The 22,983-nt window shown below is 40.3% G+C and overlaps 1 protein-coding gene across 13 annotated transcripts in view; it reads right to left on the minus strand.

Moving 5' to 3' along the window:
* DCLK2 (doublecortin like kinase 2) overlaps positions 1 to 22,983 on the minus strand; it is a 163,496-nt gene that overhangs the window by 54,641 nt on the left and 85,872 nt on the right. For 10 of the 13 annotated variants that reach the window (XR_012332142.1, XR_004526736.2, XR_004526735.2 and 7 more), the window contains exons 3-6: positions 13,450 to 13,552; positions 9,222 to 9,323; positions 8,280 to 8,330; positions 4,527 to 4,621 (exon numbers count right to left, since the gene is read on the minus strand). Coding sequence is in view for 7 of the 13 variants with exons in the window: in XM_033857311.2 (XP_033713202.1) it covers positions 4,527 to 4,621; positions 8,280 to 8,330; positions 9,222 to 9,323; positions 13,450 to 13,552 (351 nt within the window). In the remaining 6 variants the exon portion in view is untranslated. The remainder of the gene's footprint in view (positions 1 to 4,526; positions 4,622 to 8,279; positions 8,331 to 9,221; positions 9,324 to 13,449; positions 13,553 to 22,983) is intronic. The other 3 variants (XR_004526737.2, XM_033857313.2, XM_033857312.2) reach the window with 1 other exon arrangement.

Genomic DNA, 22,983 nt, shown 5'->3' on the forward strand with positions numbered 1-22,983 from the left:
TAAGCTAGTCAGGAAAACAGGTTATTATTTTTAAAAATCACTTAACACTGAACAGACAGGACCTCTTAAAAGGCAGCTGACTATACCATGTCACCGTCACGACCAGTACAATGTTTTTTTCATACTTCCTAAAAAGCTGCTGTGAATACTGATCATACTACTTTAGCATATACTCAAATACATGGTGAGAGTACATGGTGAGAGAGTAACATTGACTTCATAGGGCATCACACTCGTTTTAAAGCAAAAAAAAAATTAAAATAATAATAAAAGAAAGTCCAAGATGAGAAACTGTAACAGAGGGAGAGATCTGAGTGCACCTCAGATTCTCCATCTATACAATGAAGACAAACGAAAAGATCTGAGGCCACTTCCAGTTTCCTTATTCTATGGTTTTGGGTAACTGTCTAGCAAAACCAAAGAGTTATAATTGAGGGACAACGAACTCTCAGTTGTCCTAACATCTTTTGGTTTTAGGTTTAAAGAACCTTAATTACTTGGTCGCCACACTATTTCTTTTTTTTTTTAATTTTCTTTTATTTATTTTTTTATACAGCAGGTTCTTATTAGTCATCCATTTTATACCCATCAGTGTATACATGTCAATCCCAATCTCCCAATTCATCACACCACCACCTCCACCCGCCTCTGCTTTCCCCCCTCGGTGTCCATACGTTTGTTCTCTACATCTGTGTCTCTATTTCTGCCCTGTCACACTATTTCTTAACACCCCACCTTGCAAAAAAACATTCCCAATTTAAGGAAAGCTTTGCTTCTTCTCCTGCCTTTGGTCCAGCCCCTTAGAGAGCTTGACCTTCTATGAACAGGTATAAATGGAGCAGAGTTGTCTTCTTCACAAGAGTCCTATCGAGAAAACAATGAGGGCTTTTTGTGGAGGAGGGGGAGCTGCTTCTGAATTCCTGTCTTCTTCAAGGAGCAAACAAAAACGACGCTCTGGGTCAGAGATTAAACATCACAATATCACTATTTCCATTTTCAGTTCTTTCAGTGTCTCCACCCAAACACAAAATGGTTCCCAGAAACTGGCACAAAGGGGGGAAAAACTGTGACAGGATATCAAATTCTGCTTACCTTTGACTTAATTTTGCTTAATTCCCTAGTAAGTAAAACCCAGATAGTAGAGAAAAAAAAGCCATCTGCCAGAAACTGTGTCCTGGGATACAGAGTGATGTGGGTGCCAACTCCTGCATACGTTGTCCTGGCTTGGGTTGCTTGCTTTTGTCAATTCCCTGATTCTCTGGAAAAACACTATCCCCAAAGCCATGAAAGTATCTAAGTAGGATAAATAGTGGTAAAGGGTTCCTGCCCGTGAAAAACAGCTCTCCATTGTCAGACGTCTCCTCTTAAATGATCTTAATAAGCTATTTTAAATGAAGGGGAAGGAAAAAGCATAGCACTAACACATGGTAATTATCTGTAATTCTCCATTTGTAATGTCACTGAATAGAGAAAATAATGCAAACGTGGACAGATGCTGACTAGAGCTCTACAATGACATCGAAATTACGGTATTTTGTACAGTGAAGAGAACAACTAAGCTGCAGTATTTCAAAGGCAGGTTTTCATTCCAAGGACAATACACACCATGGACTGTGGGGAACTGTGATGAGATGAAATGTCCACAAAGTACGACCCCTGGGAACAGGCAGGGGTTAGAGGTACTTAGCTTTGTGTCCAAACAGCTGATGGGTGTGGCAGAGACTTGTTTAGCTGCGGATATTTAATGTAAGATTCAGTGATTCTCCATCAGCTTTAAAGTGAGAGGAAGAGAAACAGACTCCCCAGCTTCCGAGACAGATTTTTGGGCAACTTAAAAGAACTCTAATCTTAGCACTCTAGAAGTTATCTGAGGTCAAACATCCTTATTTTACAGATGATCAAAAGAAAACTCAAGAGGAGGTCTCACAGCTGTTAGCCAAGCCCCAGGTGTGGTAGAGGAGAAAGGAAGGGGTGGGAGGTCATGGAAGAACCACTACTCTTTATCTTACTGGTAATCTCATCTTTACTCTTGACCAGGAATCAGCATTTCCCTAACCTTCTTTATTTATTTCTGCATCAGTAAGTGATCCTTGAGCACTTACCATGTGCCATGGAACTGTGTGTGCTGAATGCTGGGGTTACTCTAATAATTAAGATACACCTAGTGTAGTGAGAACAATTTTATCTAATGTCTCTGCAATAATACAACTTATTAGCATGCTTTAAAAATCCCATGCCTCTTCACTCCAGACTTCGCATCTGTGGGTGATCTCCTGCAAGTCTGTGCGCATACATGAAGGAATGGGTCTGGACTCAGAGCATTAAGCAGCACCAACTGAGCCAGCGGCAACAACAAAAAAGGACAATCTTGGGCTGAGAGCTGAAGATGGACTGGGAAGAAAGATGGGAGACCAGGTTACCAATGGATAACAAAAAAAAGGGGAAATGACCAAGACCCTGGGTAAGGTACCTTCTGGGATGGCCGCACGCAGTCCTAGGTCAAGGATCAGAGCAGCCCTGCCTACAGCAACAGCCTGAGGGAGAAATACAAGTGACCTTTGCAGGTGGATCACTGCAAAGCTTAGGTTAGGTCTGCCCTAGGTTGACAATTACCAGCACTTGGAACAACTTGCTTTAGTTTTAACAAAGGATGAAACAACTGGAACTGGAAAAGAGGTGAATCAACTTGATCTTTAACTCTAGTTCTCCTGAAAGTTACCCGGATTAAAAAGAGAGCATCTCCAATCTATTCTGGAGAAAATAAGTTGGGAAAGAAAAGCTGAAAATAATTACATGAGTGATTTTTAACGGATATAACTTTTTTTGGGGGGTTGACATTTAAGAATTCCATTTGAGGGAGGGACTTCCCTGGTGGTCCAGCAGTAAAGAATCCACCTTACAACGCAGGGGACGTTGGTTCGATCCCTGGTCAGGGAACTAAGATCCCACGTGCCGTGGGGCAACTAAGCCCGCGTGTCACAACTACACAGCCCATGCGCCCTGGAGCCTGTGCACCACAACTAGAAAAGAGAAGCCCGTGCACCCCGCGTGCCACAACTAAGACCCAACACAGCCAAAAATAAATAAAAATAAGTAAATAATAAATAAATCTTAAAAAAAATTCCACTGAAATCATATTATACACTGACCTAAGCCAATTTAGCACTTCAGAAAATTGCCGGTTCTTTTGATAAATATAAGGAACTTCCAGTACGTAGAGGTTACGGAGAGCTTACGTGTTCCCAGTCCCAAACTGACTATTCGTCTCAGTCCAAATTCTGCCAACATACATAAGCAAGCAGGCACAAAAACAGACAATCTGATCTGTCCTTTTCCAGAAGAAACTTCTCCTTTTGAAGTCAGGCACTCAGACAAGAACCATGCAGTTCACTCTGAGGTAGATACAACATCCTCAGGACAGGACAAGCACACCTGAGTGTCAGGTGGAGAACAGAGCCCCGCAGGCAGTGAGGACCCGCAGGCCCACCGCCCTGCCGGCCCAGCAGGTTCCCACCCCACATTCACCAGGCGTGCTGGGGCTTTTATCTTTCACTTTATCAGTGAAAAATGTTTTTCAGCATCCTTAAAGTAAAGAGAAGCACTTGGACGGTATCTGAAGTGTTGGGGCAACCAACTTTCAAGAATGTATTCCTAACGAAGGTGCTTCCGATGTTAAACACTCCAAGAGAATGAAAGTTAATACGCGTGTACATCATGGCGCTGTGTACACTTCCATCTTCCTAAAGTGCATTACCATACAGACAATGTGACTGTTTCTACAAAAGGACACTTTCAATCTTTAAGAAAATTCATGTACTGCTTTTTTACCGGGCAAATTTCCTCTTATAAACTTAAATTATTGAGGGCTACTCAATCAAATTAAACTTGTGGAAACCTTGCAAATTTGGTTTTGCTCATCATTCATTCTTCTCCTTCTCTATTAGATAAAATGCCTATTAAACCAACTGCTTAATCATGTTAAGTTACTGTTTATATTTTTAGGACACCACAGTCGAAACCTAAGATTTATTCCTAAGTTCTTCACCAAAATGAACATATTTTTCTTGTGTTACTAACTTGTGTATATAAGTATTATGCTAGAATTTCACTCTGTTTTAGACTTTCACACAGTCAAATTATGTTAACGGTATTAAAATCATGATTTTAAATGACATTTTAAAAAAGAATCATGGTGTTCTCCAAGGCTTTGCCATTGTAAATCATTTTGATAATAATAGGAAAACTGCTATTTATTTATACAAAACCACATTATGTTCAACCCTAACCACAACTTTATATTCCCATTTAAGAGATGGGAACACTTTAGCTCAGAAGAGTTAAATGAATTGGCCCAAATTACAAGATGAAAAAGGACACAAGATTCAAAGCCAGGTCTTCCTGGCTCCAAATCCTAAACTCTTTCCTTTATGATGTGTTACCGCACCCAAGTCCCTGAACAAGTTAACTAAACTATGCACCTCAAAATACCAAAATCACACAAATATGCCATATATCCTATTTCATACCTTTAATCCTCTGAAACTTCCTGGGCTAGTTGGAGAGGAACTGGAGGATTTCGTAGATTTAGGAGTGGAAAGCTGGCTGCTGGGAGTCCCATTAACTGATCACGAGACAACAAAGGAGACAAAGGTCATTAAAACCCAGAACCACCAGATTGTGTAAAAACACTAAGCATATGCCCAGTATAGCTCCAATGGAGCTTCAATTCATTCAAAGCTCAAAGCAGACGGTAACTCAGCAAAAAGCAAAAATAATGTGTCTTACTGCATTACAGACAAAGTATCAGACAAATAAGCAGTGAAACTAGAATTATTTTCAATAATAGTTTTCCAACAGTGACATAAACAAATATATAAAACGTTATGGAGTTAGAGATGTGAGCAACAACTTGTCCATATATCCTGCCTGCCATCAAGGGGAGAGAAATGCATGGCTGTTATATTTGTAATGGTCTACTCTGAAGGTTGTCCTATAACTAATCCAATATCCAGTGTCTTAGTATACACCAACCTGAATAAACAAGACGTTCTTGTGGCACTCCCAAATCAATTCCACCATGATTCTAACACATTTTCTAAGTATATCCTTAATGGAAAAAGAAAATTACTGGTCATTTTCCTTGTAATACCTACTTATTTGTTTGAAAGCCAATTTCTTATTATCTAGACGAGTTATTTCTAATTCCTTCCATTTTCTTGTCTTCTCAACTTAATTTCCCCATTATTTAGCAAGTCTTGGTGGTTTTTTGTACACCCTCCTCCAAACTTCCATACACCTCCTACGTTGAAAGCTCAATTTAGAGACTCAGTAGGGAAGAGTATGGGCACGGCTGTTTCAAGGGGAGGGTTAGTTTGCAGATTTTATACTTATACAATGCTAGTCACACATCTCAGTATTACTCAGGCTTATTCCTAATTATACCAATGGGATCCACTTTGGCTGTAATTTCACAAAACTATTAGTTAACATCTGGTATTGGTATATATATATATATATATATTTATTTTTTTTTTTTTCCCCCTCTTCTAAGGAGTGCTTTAACCCCTTTTATCATTAATCTTCAATGCTTCTGCCCCAAGCAGATGAAAACTGGCATTCGTCTCTATGGAAAGAAAAGCAAAGTCCATTTCCTTTTTAAAAAAATCTTTTTAATAAAAGGGAGGAGACAACTGTTATTTTAAATGATGCTAATAAATATAAAAAGCAAAATGCAGAGACAAAGGTCCTGAATAGGTGACTCAAAAAAGTAAGCACCCGTCCTTGAATGGAGGCCGAACTCTGGATCTGTAAGGAGGTGTGATTAGACGACTCAGCCATGTATGTTTATTGTATTGCTCCTTGTAAAAATTCAGCAAAGATGAAAAAATTTTCCAGTTATTTTTAAATGACCAAACTTGAATTTTTCTAGTTTAAAACCACTCATTCATAAATCATTATCAGTTATCTAGAGTTTCTTAACAAATGTATGTGGGTATTTAGAGCACAAGTACAACACAAGAAACTGTACAATTAATTAGAAACTTTTAAGAGTATTCAACAGCCCTGATTATTTTTCAATAAAGTTACCCTTCAATTTATGCTCTTTCTTTTAAAAATTCTCTTTAAAGGGAACTGGTGGTAGGAATTCACGTAAAATAGAGATTACTATGAGCAGTGAACTAGTAAGCTTGCTGTGAGCTGATACTGAGTTTGGCTCCGTTTCTCCTTCATTCCACACAGCAACCTGTTCAGGTCACCAGTTCCTACTCACCAAGGGCTGTTACCTTTCACTGCTATTCAGAAACCACTTTGATATCAAAGATTTCCTTGGAACAGTGACAGAAAAGGGACTAAAGAAGAAAACTTGGTTCCTGCAAATGGTAAGCCCTGTGGCAGACCAATTTCCCTAAAAACACACCTCCTGCCTAAACGTAATTTCTTAACAAAACTCACTGTCAGGGATTGAACTGGTATCAGTAACTACATGTCCATAGTTACCCTCAAATAACTCCCATCCTAAAGAGACACTAAGCCATATATAGCCCTCTAAGTTTCTGATAGCATTTGAAAGGTTCTAAAAAGTTGTTGTCTAGTGAGAAGTTCTTAACTCCATTTATTTGCACATCTCTCCAGTCTCTGGGAGGGTAAGTGGGGCCTGGGACAGAGCCACACTGTGCTCTCTCCCCCGACACTGCTGCTACCAACAGGAAGGTGGACGGACAGTGCCCAGCGTCTCTGCAATGCTCCCCTCCTTCACTACAGCCTGGATTTTCTCTCCCAAGATAAGGCTCTTATCCACCCTTCCCCTCAACTGTAAGGTAAGAAACAAACTTGGGGGCTTTCTTGTTTGCTCTGAACGTTTTTTACCCTGGTGGACTACGACAGATTCACAAGCTAGAAATCTGAAGTGAGAATTTTTAAGATGCAAATTGTGGTAACTATTTACCCACTTGTATCATCCAGATTAATTTCTATGTGTTTATTACATATCAGTTAGCTATTTAGATAAATTTAGAGTTTTGTTGAGGAATTTTGTCAGCCAGAAGACTTCATTGATGGGAGCACTTCTGCCCCAAGAGTGAAAAAGTACAATATGACATTTACAAAGTTATTTGCTCTGTTTGAAATTCCAGTGAGTCCCATGGAATGTTCTAAATGGTAACAGGCATACTACAGCTAAAGCAGTCCGTAAAAGCGAGTCATACTTCTGTGTACTGTGGCATTTAATAATACAAAACTCTCTCTCCATTTTCTATAACTGCAGTGTGGGCTGAACATGCTTTTGAGTTAATCTCTTATAAAGAAGCCATTTGCCCTCTGAAACGCGATCTACATCTCACAACTTTTACTTGTAAGTTAAGATAAACTTTATTAACCCAAACCCAAATATGGACTCACTTGAAAATCTGGAGTACTGGAATCCTAAGATTTTCTCAAATCAATTTCTAAGCATTCCGAATTCTAGTTAAAAAGATTTATACACTTATTAGACTATGTTATGAAGCAGTTGGTCTACAAGACAAGTATGGCTATGAAACATGCTTTTAGTTCAACATGTTAATTTCCCTCTTTAGACCTCAGGCAGACAAAATTAGATGAATTTTAATACCTGATCCTTGAACCACTCTCTCCACTTTTATTTATATTACTTACGTGATAAGCATCTGTAAACCTATCACCAAAACAAAAGCTAAGAACCTGACAAAAGTCTAATTTACCACGTGGTAAACTCAGTGAAGTGTATTTACGCAAATTTCATGTGATATTAGCTTTCCCTGCGTGTGAGACACTTTACAGAAAGCACAATATCATTTGAAATAAGCTTAACACCAGAGAGATGCATTCAGTTAAAAATATTCACATCGCTGTTATTTTAGAGAGAGGATGTTGGGCCTATCAACCCCAGGGTGGGGAGGAAGGAGAGGAGAGTATAATTGCTTCTATGGCCATTTTCATATTACCAACAACCCTTAGCCTTTTTCAATAACAGGCTATTCTCCCAAATTAACTAGAAGACACACCCCTTGAAGCGCTGTGTCTCCTCCATCACTGTGTCCCGTGACTACACACAGACAGGCACCTGGCAACCTTCTGAGGATGACTGGCTCTCTAACAAGTAAGGGCGGCTGAAGCATTGTGAAGTGCTTGATAACTGCACAGATGTCCACTGGTAAAAGCCAGATGCATTCATGGAAATGGAGCAAAAGGAAACAGAAATATGGCGAAAGACGAAAACAAAAACCCAGCAGAGCGACAAAGCCATAATAATCATGGCTCACCTGGGGATTTGGCCGTAGAGTAGGCCCTGGAGTAGTGGCCACCCCTCTTTACTGGACACATTCAGTATAAACAAAGGAGACAGTAAGGAGAGTGGTTATTCAGCAGGTCTAAATGTGTACACAAAAAGAAGGGCAAAACAACCTGACCTAGAGAAAGTGGGATAGGTGCTGAAGAAGCAGCAGCAGAAAAGTAGAACACCCCCCAAATTCAGTATTTTATAAAAAGGCTGATGCTTCAGACTGTTTTTGTTAATACTACTTGCACATGTTCTAGATTTACCACATGTAAAATCACCGTTTTTTCACAATCCTTTCCTTAATGGGAAATGATATCAGCAAAATTATAACTACTAGAAGCGAGCCTTACAGAATCAATATATAAAGATTTAGGGGATATTTTAATTCTTTAAAAATGTCAAAAGCTGTCAAAATTATGACAAATCTATAGGCTCAAGATCTGAAAGAAACTTAGAGGTAAGTCTGACTCTGAAATAAGCAGTGCTACTTTCTAACAATAATCGTTGCTCCTATTAAATTGCTCGATGGTGGAAAAGCCTGTGGAAACTTATCAAGTAAATACACTGCTGTTAGGCGTTTATGTTTTAAACCAATAAGATAAGGAAATATCCACAATCTTATAGCACAAAATTAAAAATGCAGCACACAGTGGTCAAAATGTGAAACAATTCTACGTAAATACCAGAAGAATCTAGATAAGACTGTTCTTGAGAAAATGTGTCAGAACAAAACCAAGTGTTAGGACACGTATTATAACTTTGAGAAACAAACGTAAACTTCTGGATTTAAAAATCATGTCATGTATATGTCATTCTGGAACCTGGTTGCATACAAGGATGGGAATGACTACTAATTCATATTAAAGAAAACTGAAGAATGATCTGCTCTTTTTGTGACTATCCATTTCCTTTTCCCTCTAACTACCTGAAGCTGGTGATTTGCTGCGTCGAGAAGGCCCAGGGCTCTTGGATCCAGAATACTTAACAGCTGAGGAGCGAGAATAAGATGACTTCAAGACGCGGCATTCTAGAAAGGAAGAAAAGTGCTTTAAGTAGATCTGGTTTTAATTCTAACCAAAGGAAAATCACAGATCACACGTTACAGTAGTTTACTGCCTAGAACCATTACCTGATCATCTTTCCCATTAATGTTAAACAACTTTAATACACAGAGCAACTGTCCGGAAAGCACACCTGAGGTTACCTTAAATTAGGCTTCACACCTTGTGACTTACCTCATTGTTCCAGATGGAGTTCTTAATAAATACAGAAATCCTGATGTCCTAACTTGATACCCACAGCCTAATCTACACACATGCAACTTATTATTATTTTGGTCAGTAGCGTTGATAGGCAAAGGCTACAACAAAGAGTTCTCTCCAAGTCTCTGATAACGGTTTGAAAGGGTATAGGACTCTAATGTATGAACCCCTTACTGTCTTATTTTCCATCTGCCCAAAGCGTCAAAAATGAGGAAACTAGCTTTAAACAATAACTTTGGTCTTTCCATAAATTGCCAAATAAATTAGCATGTAAAGAACCAGAGCTAATTAAACAGCTTAAATAATCACTTCTAATTTGAACAATTAAGAACCTGGTTTTTGGAGTCATGCAGATTTGGGATGAATCATGGATGTGACTTTGCTAACTGGTGGACCTTGGTTAGCTCTAAGTCTCAGTTTTTTCCCCTATGAAACTGGGATGAAAATAAATCTGCTTCACAGGCTTCTTATAAGGATTCAATTAGATAACATATTGTCTGTAATTCACATTAAAATACTTCAATTTTCGCAGAAAGATTAAAATGTGGGTTGGTTTTAATCTATACCCCAGGGGCAATAAATTAACAAGGGAAGTACACTAATCAGGAAAATACACACCAGGGAGGTGAGTTAGCATTTGAAAGACTCTAATCAGAACCTTACTCAGAGGGGGCTGCAGCAATAGCAGCTTAGTTAATTAGCAGCATGGATGGTAGAAAGTACTCCACTGCTGGAAGGAGTGGTGTGTGGGTTAGTGAGAACTTCCTAAAGGCACCGCCACTCCCTTATGAGCAGGATGGGTAAATCTAGAAAGCCCAGAACTTCAGAACTACCCCCAGGGTAGGAATCTGAGCCAGTCCTGCACCCAGCTCATTAATGGAGGGTTCTGTTCCTTGACTAAGACCGGCTTAGTTGAATTCTATGGATTTTGAACTGATTTTTAATGTAAGATGTTGTCAGCAGTGTAAAAGGACAGAGCTGGGACTCATCAAGATTACAACACAAGTTAAATAACTGATTTTTTAAAATAAATCTTTGCCTCCTGAACCCTACCAGGACCCTGTGGGGCTCCTGGGCACAGAAGCCTTTCTGTGTTCCCCGTTTCTTTCTTTTCTTTCTTTCTTTCTTTCCCTCTCTCCCTCCCTCCCCCACCTCCCTCCCTCCTTCCTTCCTTTCTTTCTCTTTCTTTCTTCCTTCTTTCCTTCCTTCCTTCCTTCTCTCTCTCTCTCTCTTTCTTTCTTTCCATCTTTATTGGAGTATAATTGCCCCACAATGATGTGTTAGCTTCTGCTTTATAACAAAACGAATCAACCATACATATACATGTATCCAAAGATATGTTCCCCGTTTCTTGGAGGGAATAGACTCCAGCTTCCATGACTTCCCCTGAGTTCCAAAGGGCAGGTTCAAACAGTTGCTAATCAGGGAAGGGAGGGGATGCAGAGACAAGGGAGGAACAGCCGAGAAACAAAATAGCGCAGCCTTGGGAAAGGGTCCTGGTTCCCCCTCAAGGGATACACATAACAATATCTTTGAGCTCTTTCCAGAACGAAAACCCTCAATAAATGGAAGAAGTCAGCAATCTTCATTCCAGAGAAAACCACCTGAGGCCAGATTAAAGGAACCAGAAAAATTCATCCGAAGACTAGTGAGACCAGATTAAAGGAGTGCAGACCCTGCACGCAACACCCAGATCCTTATCAGCAACCCTGCCCTTGAACCATTGCTATAAAACTCCTCACCAAATCCCCCTGGGTAGGGACACACAGTTTTTCAGGGAAGGAACCCACTGTGTCCCCCTCTGCCTGGCAAAGCAATAAAGCTGTTCTTTTCTACTTCACCCAAAATTCTGTCTCCGTGATTTGATTCGGCACCGGTGCACAGAGGCTGAGCTTTCAGCATCACTCCTAGTAAATGCACTTGTGGCAGAATTACGTCTGAGACTTGCTTTCATCATAAAATTTCATGACCTAATGGTGGTGATATAATAATAACATTAACAGCAACAACAGGGATAGCACATACTGTGTAATGGGCACACTTCCAACTGCTTTACACATATGAACTCATTTAATCCTCATCAAATTTTATGAAAAAGCCACTTTTACTATCCCCAGTTTGCAGAAGGTTAAGTAGGGATCAAGAGGGAAGAAATCAGTAGCTTTCACCCACTTCTAATTATTGGAGTTCTTTGGTAGCCAAAACAACAAAAAACTACGAACAATTCAAATAGCTTAGGTAAATTTACAACATACGTGTAAAAGCCCTGAGGACAATGCCTAGTACATATATAGTAAGTGCTCAATAAATGTTTTATTGCTGTTGTTGCCACCCAAATTAACTTTATAACCTGGAGTATAATATTATTGAGTTTCAGTGTCTCAGCTTTCAAAATGACTCATATTGACATCAAAGAAATATTATGAAATGAAATTAAGCTACAGTCAAAAAAGATGTAGGGGCTTCCCTGGTGGCGCAGTGGTTGAGAGTCCACCTGCCGATGCAGGGGACGCAGGTTTGTGCCCCGGTCCGGGAGGATCCCACATGCCGCGGAGCGGCTGGGCCCGTGAGCCATGGCCGCTGGGCCTGCGTGTCCGGAGCCTGTGCTCCGCGACGGGAGAGGCCACAACAGTGAGAGGCCCGCGTACGGCAAAAAAAAAAAAAAAAGAAGATGTAAAATACAGATGATATGTAAATGCACGTTTTTCAGTCAACCCATGAGAACAGGGGAGAGTATTAGCATAGTTAGCATTGGCAATTCTTTATGGACTTTCCAGTGGCATTACTAATCTAAAGCAGGGCCACTACAACAGAGTATAAGACAGTACAGAAACGCCCAAGAAATTCGGCAGCAGTGGAAAAAAAAAATGATAAGAGTAGATAAATGAGCCCCAAGCACAAAGTAGGTAAATCGCCCCAAGGTAAGTGACACAGTGTAACAGGAAAGAATTACACAAGGAAGTTTGATACCACAGAATGTATCATCTTGAATTTTAAAAAGTCTATTTAAAAAGTCTATTTATTTGGTGGTACGTTTCTGTAATTTTGGACTGTCGGAACCACTACAACTGGAAAGGGTTTACCACCAGTTTAATTTTTGAAAAGTCAACTTTCCTCATTTGTGAAATTAAAGAGTGGGACTGAATCTCCAACATCCCTCTCTTCTCTGTGAAATGTTATGTCTGTATGATTTTATCTCGTTTAAAGACGAAGCTGACTTTACTATCAGCTAAGATAATCACTAATACTGCAACAGGTTCAAATTAGTTCCAGACAACAGATTAGAACAATATTCCCAGGATCAAAATCATCTGAAATCACTGAGGTTATTGTTAAATAGTTGAAAACTCCATTTTTTGGCTAAAATTAAGAGAAAGTGATTTTCTTATCCCGTCAATGAAAATAGCTTTATTTTTCCTGCATCTATAAACAATGCATGCTATTTTTTTTTTAAGTTGCGAACAGAGCAATGAGATAAAAAGAAACCTGAGATAATCACTATTAACAACTTACTATCCTTTTATGTATCTCTTTATGGACATGGAAAATGTATAATGAACTGTTTCAGGTTCAACACTATCCATACATTTAAGGCGGCATAGCCAGGCACCATTCTGGAAGAAGGCAGGAAATCCACTTCAGAGGCAAAACAATGCAGTAAAAAGAGATGGAACCAACTTGCTAAAAAATGAAAACTATTTCACTTGAATTAGGGTTTTTTGTTTTTTGCAACTAGGTAAATACCTTCATGTTATTTTCTACTTTCATTAATTCAAAAAGAGTACCGCCAATGCCATCTTTCTTCAACACACCAGACCACTTAACGTGCACCAAGTGAGAATCCCAAGCCTCCATTTCAGGGTTACAAAGATGGTCAATGAATTGCCTTACCACTGTGATCCAGGACAAAGTCATCTTGGGCGTAACGGAATTTTTCAGGTCCACATGCAATAAAAACATCATCATCACCAAAAAAGTCTTGCAGACAAGTAACCTAAAAAAAAAAAAAAATCATGTCCAAGAAATAAATTAGAAACATTAGAAGTGAAACGAAAGTCAGCAAAATTAAATATATTTTCTAGCCTCACCTGTAATACTGAGTCAGAATGAAAAACTATTTAATCGCACACATTTCCAAGCATTTCACCCTCCACAGAGCACTTCCACACAATGTCTCCTGACCGACCTCAGAACAACAAAACGAGGGGCTCCTAGCTGGCATCAAAGTTCCTGTTTACAGGTGAAGTCAAGGGCATCCACAGGAGGCTCAGTGATGTATTCCAGGTTTCCCATTAACAGGTGGCAAAGGTGGGGCTGATGGAGGTCTCTGCTCCCAGTTTACTGGTCTACCCTTCTCTCCTAGCAACTCTATGTCCCAGCCGTGTCACCTTGGGCATGACCTTTCTGTACCTTTGGTATATTGCGCCTTAGGTTGTCCTAAGGATTAATATATGGAAACCGCTTGGAATGGGTGCCAGGCGTATAGGTACTCAATGTGCTAATACTCACCTTCACCACCACCACCATCATTAAGATCAGAGGAAGACCTGCCATGAGGCTAATGATGGCCCTTCCAAGGCCCTGTACCTAAACGTAGTCTTAATTTCATATTCTTTTTTCACCCCGCCCTCCCCAATACTGTATCAGTGTCAGATCCCACAGAACCTGGACCCACCCCAGGGAGCACATTCATCCCTTCATCCCGGTGGTGACAAGAAGAACCATCTTCCAGGACTTTGGATATAAACAGGCTCCAATTTTACCTGGTTTTTTAATGGGATGTATGATAAGATTTCTTTTTAAAAAAGTACTCCTCTCCCAATAATAATGCAGTTAAAAAAAAAATCAGTGCTCTATTACTTGAAAGGATTGAGAACCTCAATAATTCCTTAAGTCTTCCTGATCACTATTTAGCTTTTTATTGGGAAAAAAAAAATCTCACTCTAGAGTTAGAAAAAAATGCTCCAGAGAGAAGGTAGTGAACTATACACAATAAGTGGAACAGGCGTGGAAACTGCTCCAGTCCCTCATCAAGCAAGATGTGGCTTCTGTACTTCATTAAAACTCAGCTAGGTCACAGTGTTCTTAAGGCGTGTTTTAGTCAGTTTGGGCTGCTATAACAAATTACCATAGACGGGGTGGCTTAAATGACAGAAACTTATTTCTCACAGTTCTGGAGGCTGGAAGTCTGAGATCAGGGTGCCGGCATGGTGGGGTTCTGGTGAGAACCCTCTTCCTGGTTTCATCACATGGAAGCGGGGGGACAACACAGGAGGAAGCCAGCTCTCTCCTGTCTCTTCTTATAAGGGCACTAATCCCATCATGGGGGCTCCACCCTCACAACCTCATGCAACCCTACTTATATCCCAAAGGCCCCACCTCTTAATAGCATCACGTTGAAACCAAGCAGGACCCTGTAGGGCTCCTGGGCACAGATGCCTTTCTGTCCCCCATTTTCTTGTTTGTAGGGAACAGACTCCAGCCTCCATGACCTTCTCTGAGTTCCAAAGGGCAGATCTGAACAGATGCTAATCAAGGGAGGAGCACCCAAAAAACCACCAGAGGCCAGATTAAAGGAACCAGAGAAGCTCATCAAGAAATTACCCGAGATCAGAGTAAAGGAGCACAGGCCCTGCACACCCTGATCTTATCAGCAACCCCACCCTTGAACTACTGCTATAAAACTCCACATCAAATCCTCCCAGGTGGGGACACACAGTTTTTTGGGGCAGGACCCCACTGTGTCCCCCTTTGCCTGGCAAAGCAATAAAGCTATTCTTTTCTACTTCACCCAAAACTCTGTCTCTGAGATTTGATTCGGTGCCGGTGTACAGAGGCCGAGCTTTCGGCATCAATACTGGGGATTAGGGTTCCAAGATATGAATTTTGGGGAGACACAAACCTGCAGTTCACAATAGAAGAATAAAACTTTTCACCATTCCTGTGAAAACTGTTTCTCCTCACCTCAGGTGGCGATCACACGTACCCCTTCACCCTGGCTAGGGTCCTGGGAGTCATTCCTTCCTCCCTTCTTCACCAATCCCTCACATCATTTTTCCTTCCTACCCGGCTCCCAAATATTTCTATCCCTACTCCTTGGTTCAGCTTTCACTTCCTCTTGCCTGGGCGCCTGCCACTGCCTAGTAACAGGCTTTCTAACTCCAGTCTTTACTGCTCCCCTCCTTCCAGTCATCACTGTTCTCACAGGTGTGCAAATAAATGAAGACCCTGTGGGCACATGCAGTCTCTTAAGGTGCCAGGCTGCCCGCACCATTCACAGTGCTCACCGACCTCCTTCACAGGGCACACAAGACTGACCCAGCCTGAGCCTCCAACCTTGTCTTTGCCATTTCATCTGCACACCTGTTCCTCAGCCACATCATGACTTCTCTGGGTTCCCTACCTGTATGGTGCTGGTGCTTCTTTTTTGTTAAACAGCGTTACTGAAACATAATTCACAAACCATACGATTCAGCACAGAATTCAATAGTTTTGGGTATAGTCAGAGTTCTGCAACCATCACTACAATCTACCTGAGAATATTGTCATCATCTAAAAAGAAACCCCAGGCCCATTACCGTTCACTCCTCATGCCCCCACCTTCTCACTCCTAAGCACCCATAATCTACATTCTGATTCTATGGATTTGCCGATTCTGGACGTTTCATATAAATCAAATCATACAATGTGTAGCATTCTGCAACTGGCTTCTTTCACTGAGCATGTTTTTAAGGTGCATACGTGTTGTAGCACATATTAGTACTTCATTCCTTTCTGTGGCTGAGTAATATGCGGTTGTATGGATATATACCCCATTTTGTTTATTCATTCATCAGTTAATGGACATTTGAGTAATTTCTACTTCAGTGTTGGTTCTTACTACTACATTTTTCCCCATGCTGTTTCTCAGCCTGAAGTGGTCTTTCTGACCACTCTTTGGTGCTGTGACCTCCAGGTAGGCAATGATATTTCTGATTCATCATTCCCTAGGGTCTAGGAGAATTCTGGCTTTGGTGGATGCTTAATACATGTCTGTTGAGTGGACTGTGGCTTGGTATGGAGCTGCTCCTATTGGAATTGAGTTCTCAGACACAGAGTACCTTCTCTGGGGTGAGTGGTGTCACAGATGCAATCTCCACTGCCATCTCCACCATCATCACTTAATGTAAGACTTACAGAATTTAGGCATCACTCAACCTCTCAGAATTGTCTCTCTGTGTTGCATATGTGTTACCTCATTAATCCCTACAACATCCCTGAGGTTGATACTATTAACACTCCTCATTTACAAACAAGAAAACGGATCTAGAGTGACCAACCTGCCCCCACACAGGTAATGAACACGAGCACAGGAATTTAGACACAGGTCCTCCACATCTATATCTCTGCTTTAAACTTAACACCATGGTGTCATGTACACACTGCTAATATTTAAAATGGATAACCAAAAAGTACCTACTGTATAGCACAGGGAACTCTGCTCGGTATTATGCAACTAAATGAGAAAATAATTTGAAACAGAATAGATACATGTATAACAACCACTTTGCTGTACACCTGAAACTATCACAACATTGTTAATCAACTATAGTCCAATATAAGATAAAAAGTTAAAATAAATAAATAAATAAACTTAACACCATGGTGCCTCCCCTTATGTGGAATCCCGGAGTTCATCTTTCTACTTTTATCTCTCTCTTTTTTTTTTTTTGCCAAGCTGCACAGCATGCAGGATCTAACCCCAACCAGGGGTCGAAACCCATGCCCCCTGCAGTGGGAGTGCAGAGTCTTAACCACTGGACCACCAGGGAAGTCCCTTTCTACTTTTATAGTTCTTACCACATTCCACCTTGCTTTATAGTCATTTATGTCTCTCATATCTCCCACTATTTTGTTTTTCACACACATACATTTAATAAATGGTTCTTAAATGGAACTGAATCCAGTTTTACTTTCTTGGCCAAATAAAAGATATCTACCAAAGTTTAATCCATGTTTTAAAAAATCAACATTTCATTTGTTTTTGTAATCAATTTAGCATGAAAAAATGACATCTGAATTTTCTAAAATATACCTGTATGAATGTCTGTTTGAAAAGTCAATTAATTTTTAATTGATTTTATTAAAAGAAAACATTTCATCTGGCACTAAATTAGCTGGTATTTGAGTAGAATAAATGCCAAAGTAAATACTTAAGTTGCCTATTATGTGGAATAAAGGTATTTATCAAGTCTAAGGAATATAACAGATCAAAAGGTGGTTTATTCCCCCTCCCCCAGCAGTTCTGTTTATTGATAGTTCTTCCTAACCAACTGTTTAATGATTTCACCTGTCAGTATAAGTTTGGCTTTCCAAACATAGTTTGCATAAGATGTCTGCATCCCTTTAATTCAGATTCTAGCCATTAAGTACATATCTGGTTAAACAGTTAACCAAATTATATAATTAGTAATTGGTTCAGATTACTTCAAATAAGTCACCACTACTCTCAAGAAACGATGGCTGTCATATAAATAAATGATAAACTGAGATAAGCAAACATGCATTTTGGCTAATTTTATTTTATTAACGTCTACTCAGGATACCAACATACCTCATAAAATATTAAACAACTCCCGTTTTCATTCATTCAACAAATTTGTACTGAGAACTTATGTGCCAGGCACCATGCTAGGTGCTACAAGAAACATCAATAAAACAAAACGAAACAAACAACAACAAAAAACAGAGCGAGAAAGAAATCCTTGCCCTCATGAAGCCAGTGTGAGTTGACACAGGATAAAAATGCATAAGTAAATGTATGCAATGTCAAAAGGTGATAAGTGCTACAGAGAAAGAAAACAAGGATGGGGAATAGTGAATGCAGGGCATGGGTGCTGCAATACTAAACAGCTTCACTGCAAAGGTAACATTTGAACAAAATATTAAGAGAGGTAAGGGAGAAGCTGCATGAATGTCTAGGGATGGAGGTGGGAGGGCAGTGTTCCAGGAAACAGAAGAGAATATTCAAAAGCCTTGGCATGGTCACGGGAAACAGTCCTGGAGCACAGTTAGAGGGGGAACAGTCATTGCAGGAGAGCAGGTCAGCAAGGTGACGGAGGCAAGCAGATGGGGTAGGGCTTTGTCAGCTGCCGGTCAGGACTTTGGCTTTCCTCTGGGTGAGATGGGAAACCACTAGAGGCTTTGGAGCAGAGGACCGCATAACATGACTTACTTTGAACAGGATACACGGCGCTCAGACTAAACTCCAAAAGGGCAAGGACAGATGGCAGCATAGTTGGAGGCTATTGCTACTCAGGCAATGAGAGTGGCCTGTGCCAGGAGTGGATGGAATGAGAAGGCTATGGGGACCTGAGAGAAGAGAGAAGAATGTGATGGCTCAGGGTTTGTGGCCTGATCCACTAAAAGGATGGGCCTGCCATTAACTCTCATGGAAGAGTACAAGGTAATGGGCAAGGTTGGTGGTGGAGAGGATGCCCACGAATTTAGATTTGGCATGTGAACTGCGAAATGCCTATTAAACATCCAGGTGGAGGTGCTGGGTGGAAAGTGGGATATAAACAAATCTGAATTTCATGAGAGAGATCTAGCCTGGAGATACAAATTTGGGACTCACCAGCATAGGAATGGTATTTAAAATCTTGAGCTCAATGACAGCAATTAATGCACAGAGGGAAGCAGTCTAAGCCCTGACCTCCGAAACCCAGCAACTTTACAAGGTCAGGGAGAAGAAGCAAAAACAGCGAAGAAGACTGAAAGGGAACAGTCAATGAGGGAGGAAGGAAAGCGAGTGCTTGTAGTTTGCTGGAAACCAAGCTAAGAAAGTGTTTCAAGGAGGAGGAGCAATCAGCTGAGTCAATGTTACTGACGGGCCATGTAAGATGAAGACTGAGAAGTGACCACTGAATTGAGCAACAAGGAGATCGCTGGTCCTGAAGATCAGAAGTAGTTTTGGTGCAGTGGTTGAAAAGAAAGTCTACTTGCAGCACCTTTAACAGAGGACAGGAGAAGAACTGGAGACAGTGAATGCAGACAACTTTTTCAGGGAGCTGCAACTGGAAAAGTGGAGCAGAGGAGTGGGGAGGCGACAGAAGGAAGCAGGGAGTCCATGGTCAAGAGAGCTTGTTTTCAAGATGAGAGAGATAACACAAGTTACTACGCTGTTGAAACGATCTAGTAGGACAAAAATGGTGAGGCAAGAAAGGGAATTGCTAGAGCTGCATCCCTTTGTGAGAGGGCATGGGATCAGTGTGCAGGTGGAAGGGCTCGACTTGCATGAGACTATGGTCAGTCTTTGGCAATAAAGAGAACCAGGTGGAAGCTGCTAGGTGGGGACATGTGGTGGGGGTGGGAGAGCTGGTGGATTGCTTCCTGCTTCACTGAGAAAGCTTGAAGCAAAGTCATCAGCTCAAAGTGAGGCAGGGGCCAGGAGTGGGGGAAGGAGGAAGTACAGCAGACTTGTGGAGAAAAAAAAAGGTGTTGGAATTGCAACCTGTGATTGTGGGGAGAATGAATGGGGAGGGAAATATGACATGCCTGCAGGCAGCAATAGGGGCGCATTCAGGGTCCCACAGCCTGCATAATAGACATTCTTGCTTCTAAAACTAGAAAGCAGCTACCCAGCCAATACAGTGTTTTAGAAAAATCAAACCGTTTTAAGCTGGAATTGTTACCGTTTCATGGGGTTGCACCTGACCGGTCAATAGAAGAAAATCGATAGGAACACAGATGATGCAAAAACCTAGATTCCACCGATAATGAGTAAATAAGGAATGAATGGGAACTTCTCTCCCACTGCTGCTGCTGATTTAAAATACAAGTCTCTGTTCATATTTTTCACAGTGTAAACATGGACTGTTATGCACTGTCATTACTATGTTTACCTAAACCGTAAACCTAAAACACGCTAGAAACAGAACGCCAGCAGGCAGAGATGCAAGTTGATGAGCATGATTAAAGGTGAGCTAAAAAACTAACAGGCACAGAAGAATGAGCAGATTTCAGTTCTGTTTCTACTTTCATTGTACAGGATAACTCACTTATGGTATTGTTTAAACTACAGATGTCCATGCAGGAAGCAATGGCTCAGCACAAGCTTTGCTGGGAGCAGAGGACCACCGTGCTGCACCTCCTCCCTTTCATACAGGTGGGACCTTGAGGAGATATTTAACCTCTCGGAGGCTCATTTCTCTGTCCACAAAACGGGCAGCAGACCAGTTTCATTTCGTCTTTAAGGGAAAAATGTGATAGTACGTGAAAGGAGCTGGTACATGCTATTTCTTCATTTTCATTAATTCACGGCCTCAAATGTTTTTTTAAAAATTTAACTTAATGGATAATCTTTTCTTTAAGTATACACAGAAAAATAATACGTGCTTTCCTACAAATTCAATAAATTAGATATTTTCTGAGAAAAAGAAATCACTGACAACTTGGAAAGCTGCCACTGATCGTCTTCACTTGTGGAAAAATCACTGCCTCCCAAATTCAGATATCTTAAGTTCCCAGAAGTTCTACACAAAAATGTGATTCATGTAATATACGATAAACACATATAGGTATACATATGACATGTAAAATATATATAAATGTTTATATGCATATATTAAAAAATGTTTCTCCCAACAGCTCCCTAGAATAATTACAAACGAGGAAAATTAACTTAAATGTAATAAATCAAAGCAAAGCATTGGCTTATATCTATGTATGTAAGCTATACCTATAAATGTCAACATTTTTAGATAATATAAAGACAGAACTGTAAGCATAGCAATCTAATTTTATGCCAAAATTATATTTGTGTAATACTAGGCCTCCATGTAATGCAGTCATTACTTGCCCATGCTTAAATTTCACAAGCAAATGGGACCACATACTTAATTGTTCTTCATAGTGCCCCAAACTCAGTTGATACTTTTCAAAGTAAAACATCTGAGGGACCTCCCTGGTGGTCCACTGGGTAAGACTCCACGCTCCCATGCCGCAACTAAAGATCCCACGAGCTGCAGCTAAGACCCGGTGCAGCCTAAATAAATAAATATATATTTTTAAAATCTGATAAAATGCTCAGGGTCTGATGTAAGCTAAAATAACTCTCTCTCACCAATGGAAGCCACATTAGTTTACTACTGTACATTCAATCTAACATGAATCATGCCCCTACTATATGCCAGGCATAAACAAAAGACAAGAAGCACACAGTCTAGTGGTGGAGATGAACAAGAATAGTAGTAAGTACCATCAAAACGTTACAATAAGAGAATGCTGTAATAGAAGAACACCCAAAAGAAATAACCTGATGAAAAACAGCATCCCGTAAAATATTTAATACCTTTAGAATATTTCATATGTTTGGACACTTAGATAATTCTACCTTTCATAGTTTTTTTAAACATATTTCTTGTTCTTCAACTCTGGTGGTCTGTTTGCTCCTTTTATCATACATAGTTAAAACTGGCATTTAACACTGAGTTATGGGCCATGTCACTAAACCTGACTCAGAAAAAAACGTTATCAATACCTTGAATAATGTCTCAAAGTCATTCTTAACAGGGTGAGGAAAAGCGTATCAGTTTAGAAGACCTCTTACGGTTTGCTTCTAAATTCTTTTTCCATGCAAGAAGCTCCTCACGAATAATGGATGTTCTGCGGCTTACGAAAGCAAGCTACACACACGAGGGGAAAGTAATAATTCTGCTAAGGTACAAAATGAAAGCCATCAGCAGGCTCTAAGGGGGAAACATCAGACTGAGAAATAATGTATCTACAGGAGCATATCTGAGTTTTCCAAATGAATGTGGGCCATTTAAAAACAGTAATTTTTCTATCCTTCAGTCAACAGATTAATTAGATCAGGGTAAAAAGGTGGCAGCCATAATTCCAGTGCTAGTTCTTAATAGATTGCCCCAACCACTTTTTTTTTTCTTTCTCTTTTTGGTCTCTGTCAAAGGATACAGAAACAAAGGGCTTGAGGTCTGATAAAAATACTATGCATGTATTAGGAGCATAATAAACCTTTTCCTCCAAAGAAAAAAGGTGGAGGACACAGAGGTGTCATCCTCCCTGGACACTTGCTTTCTGAACTACAGAAGGTCTCCATTTCCTGACCCCCTAGCACTCTGGAAATCTTGTGTTTCTTACCCTTTCCAGAGTTACAAAGGAGTTGTTGGTAAAGCAGGCTGGATTTCTCTAAGATCACTTCCTACTACAAAGTTGTATAGTCTTTTAGTTTCTAAGAAAAGCTTATTTATATTTTAGGACAATGCTTTCAGAAAAGTTAAGTGCATTTTTCCGTGAGAGAAACAAAGGAACGCTATTATAAGTGGGTAAACAGCAATGTCCATTTGGGATTTATTTCTGTTCGTTTCAGCTTCGCATTTCCTCAAAGAGATCGTCGTCAACGCAATCTTCACGCCCTCCAAATCC

Source organism: Tursiops truncatus, chromosome 5 (genome assembly GCF_011762595.2).
Source record: "Tursiops truncatus isolate mTurTru1 chromosome 5, mTurTru1.mat.Y, whole genome shotgun sequence".
Classification (NCBI taxonomy): Eukaryota; Metazoa; Chordata; class Mammalia; order Artiodactyla; family Delphinidae; genus Tursiops; species Tursiops truncatus.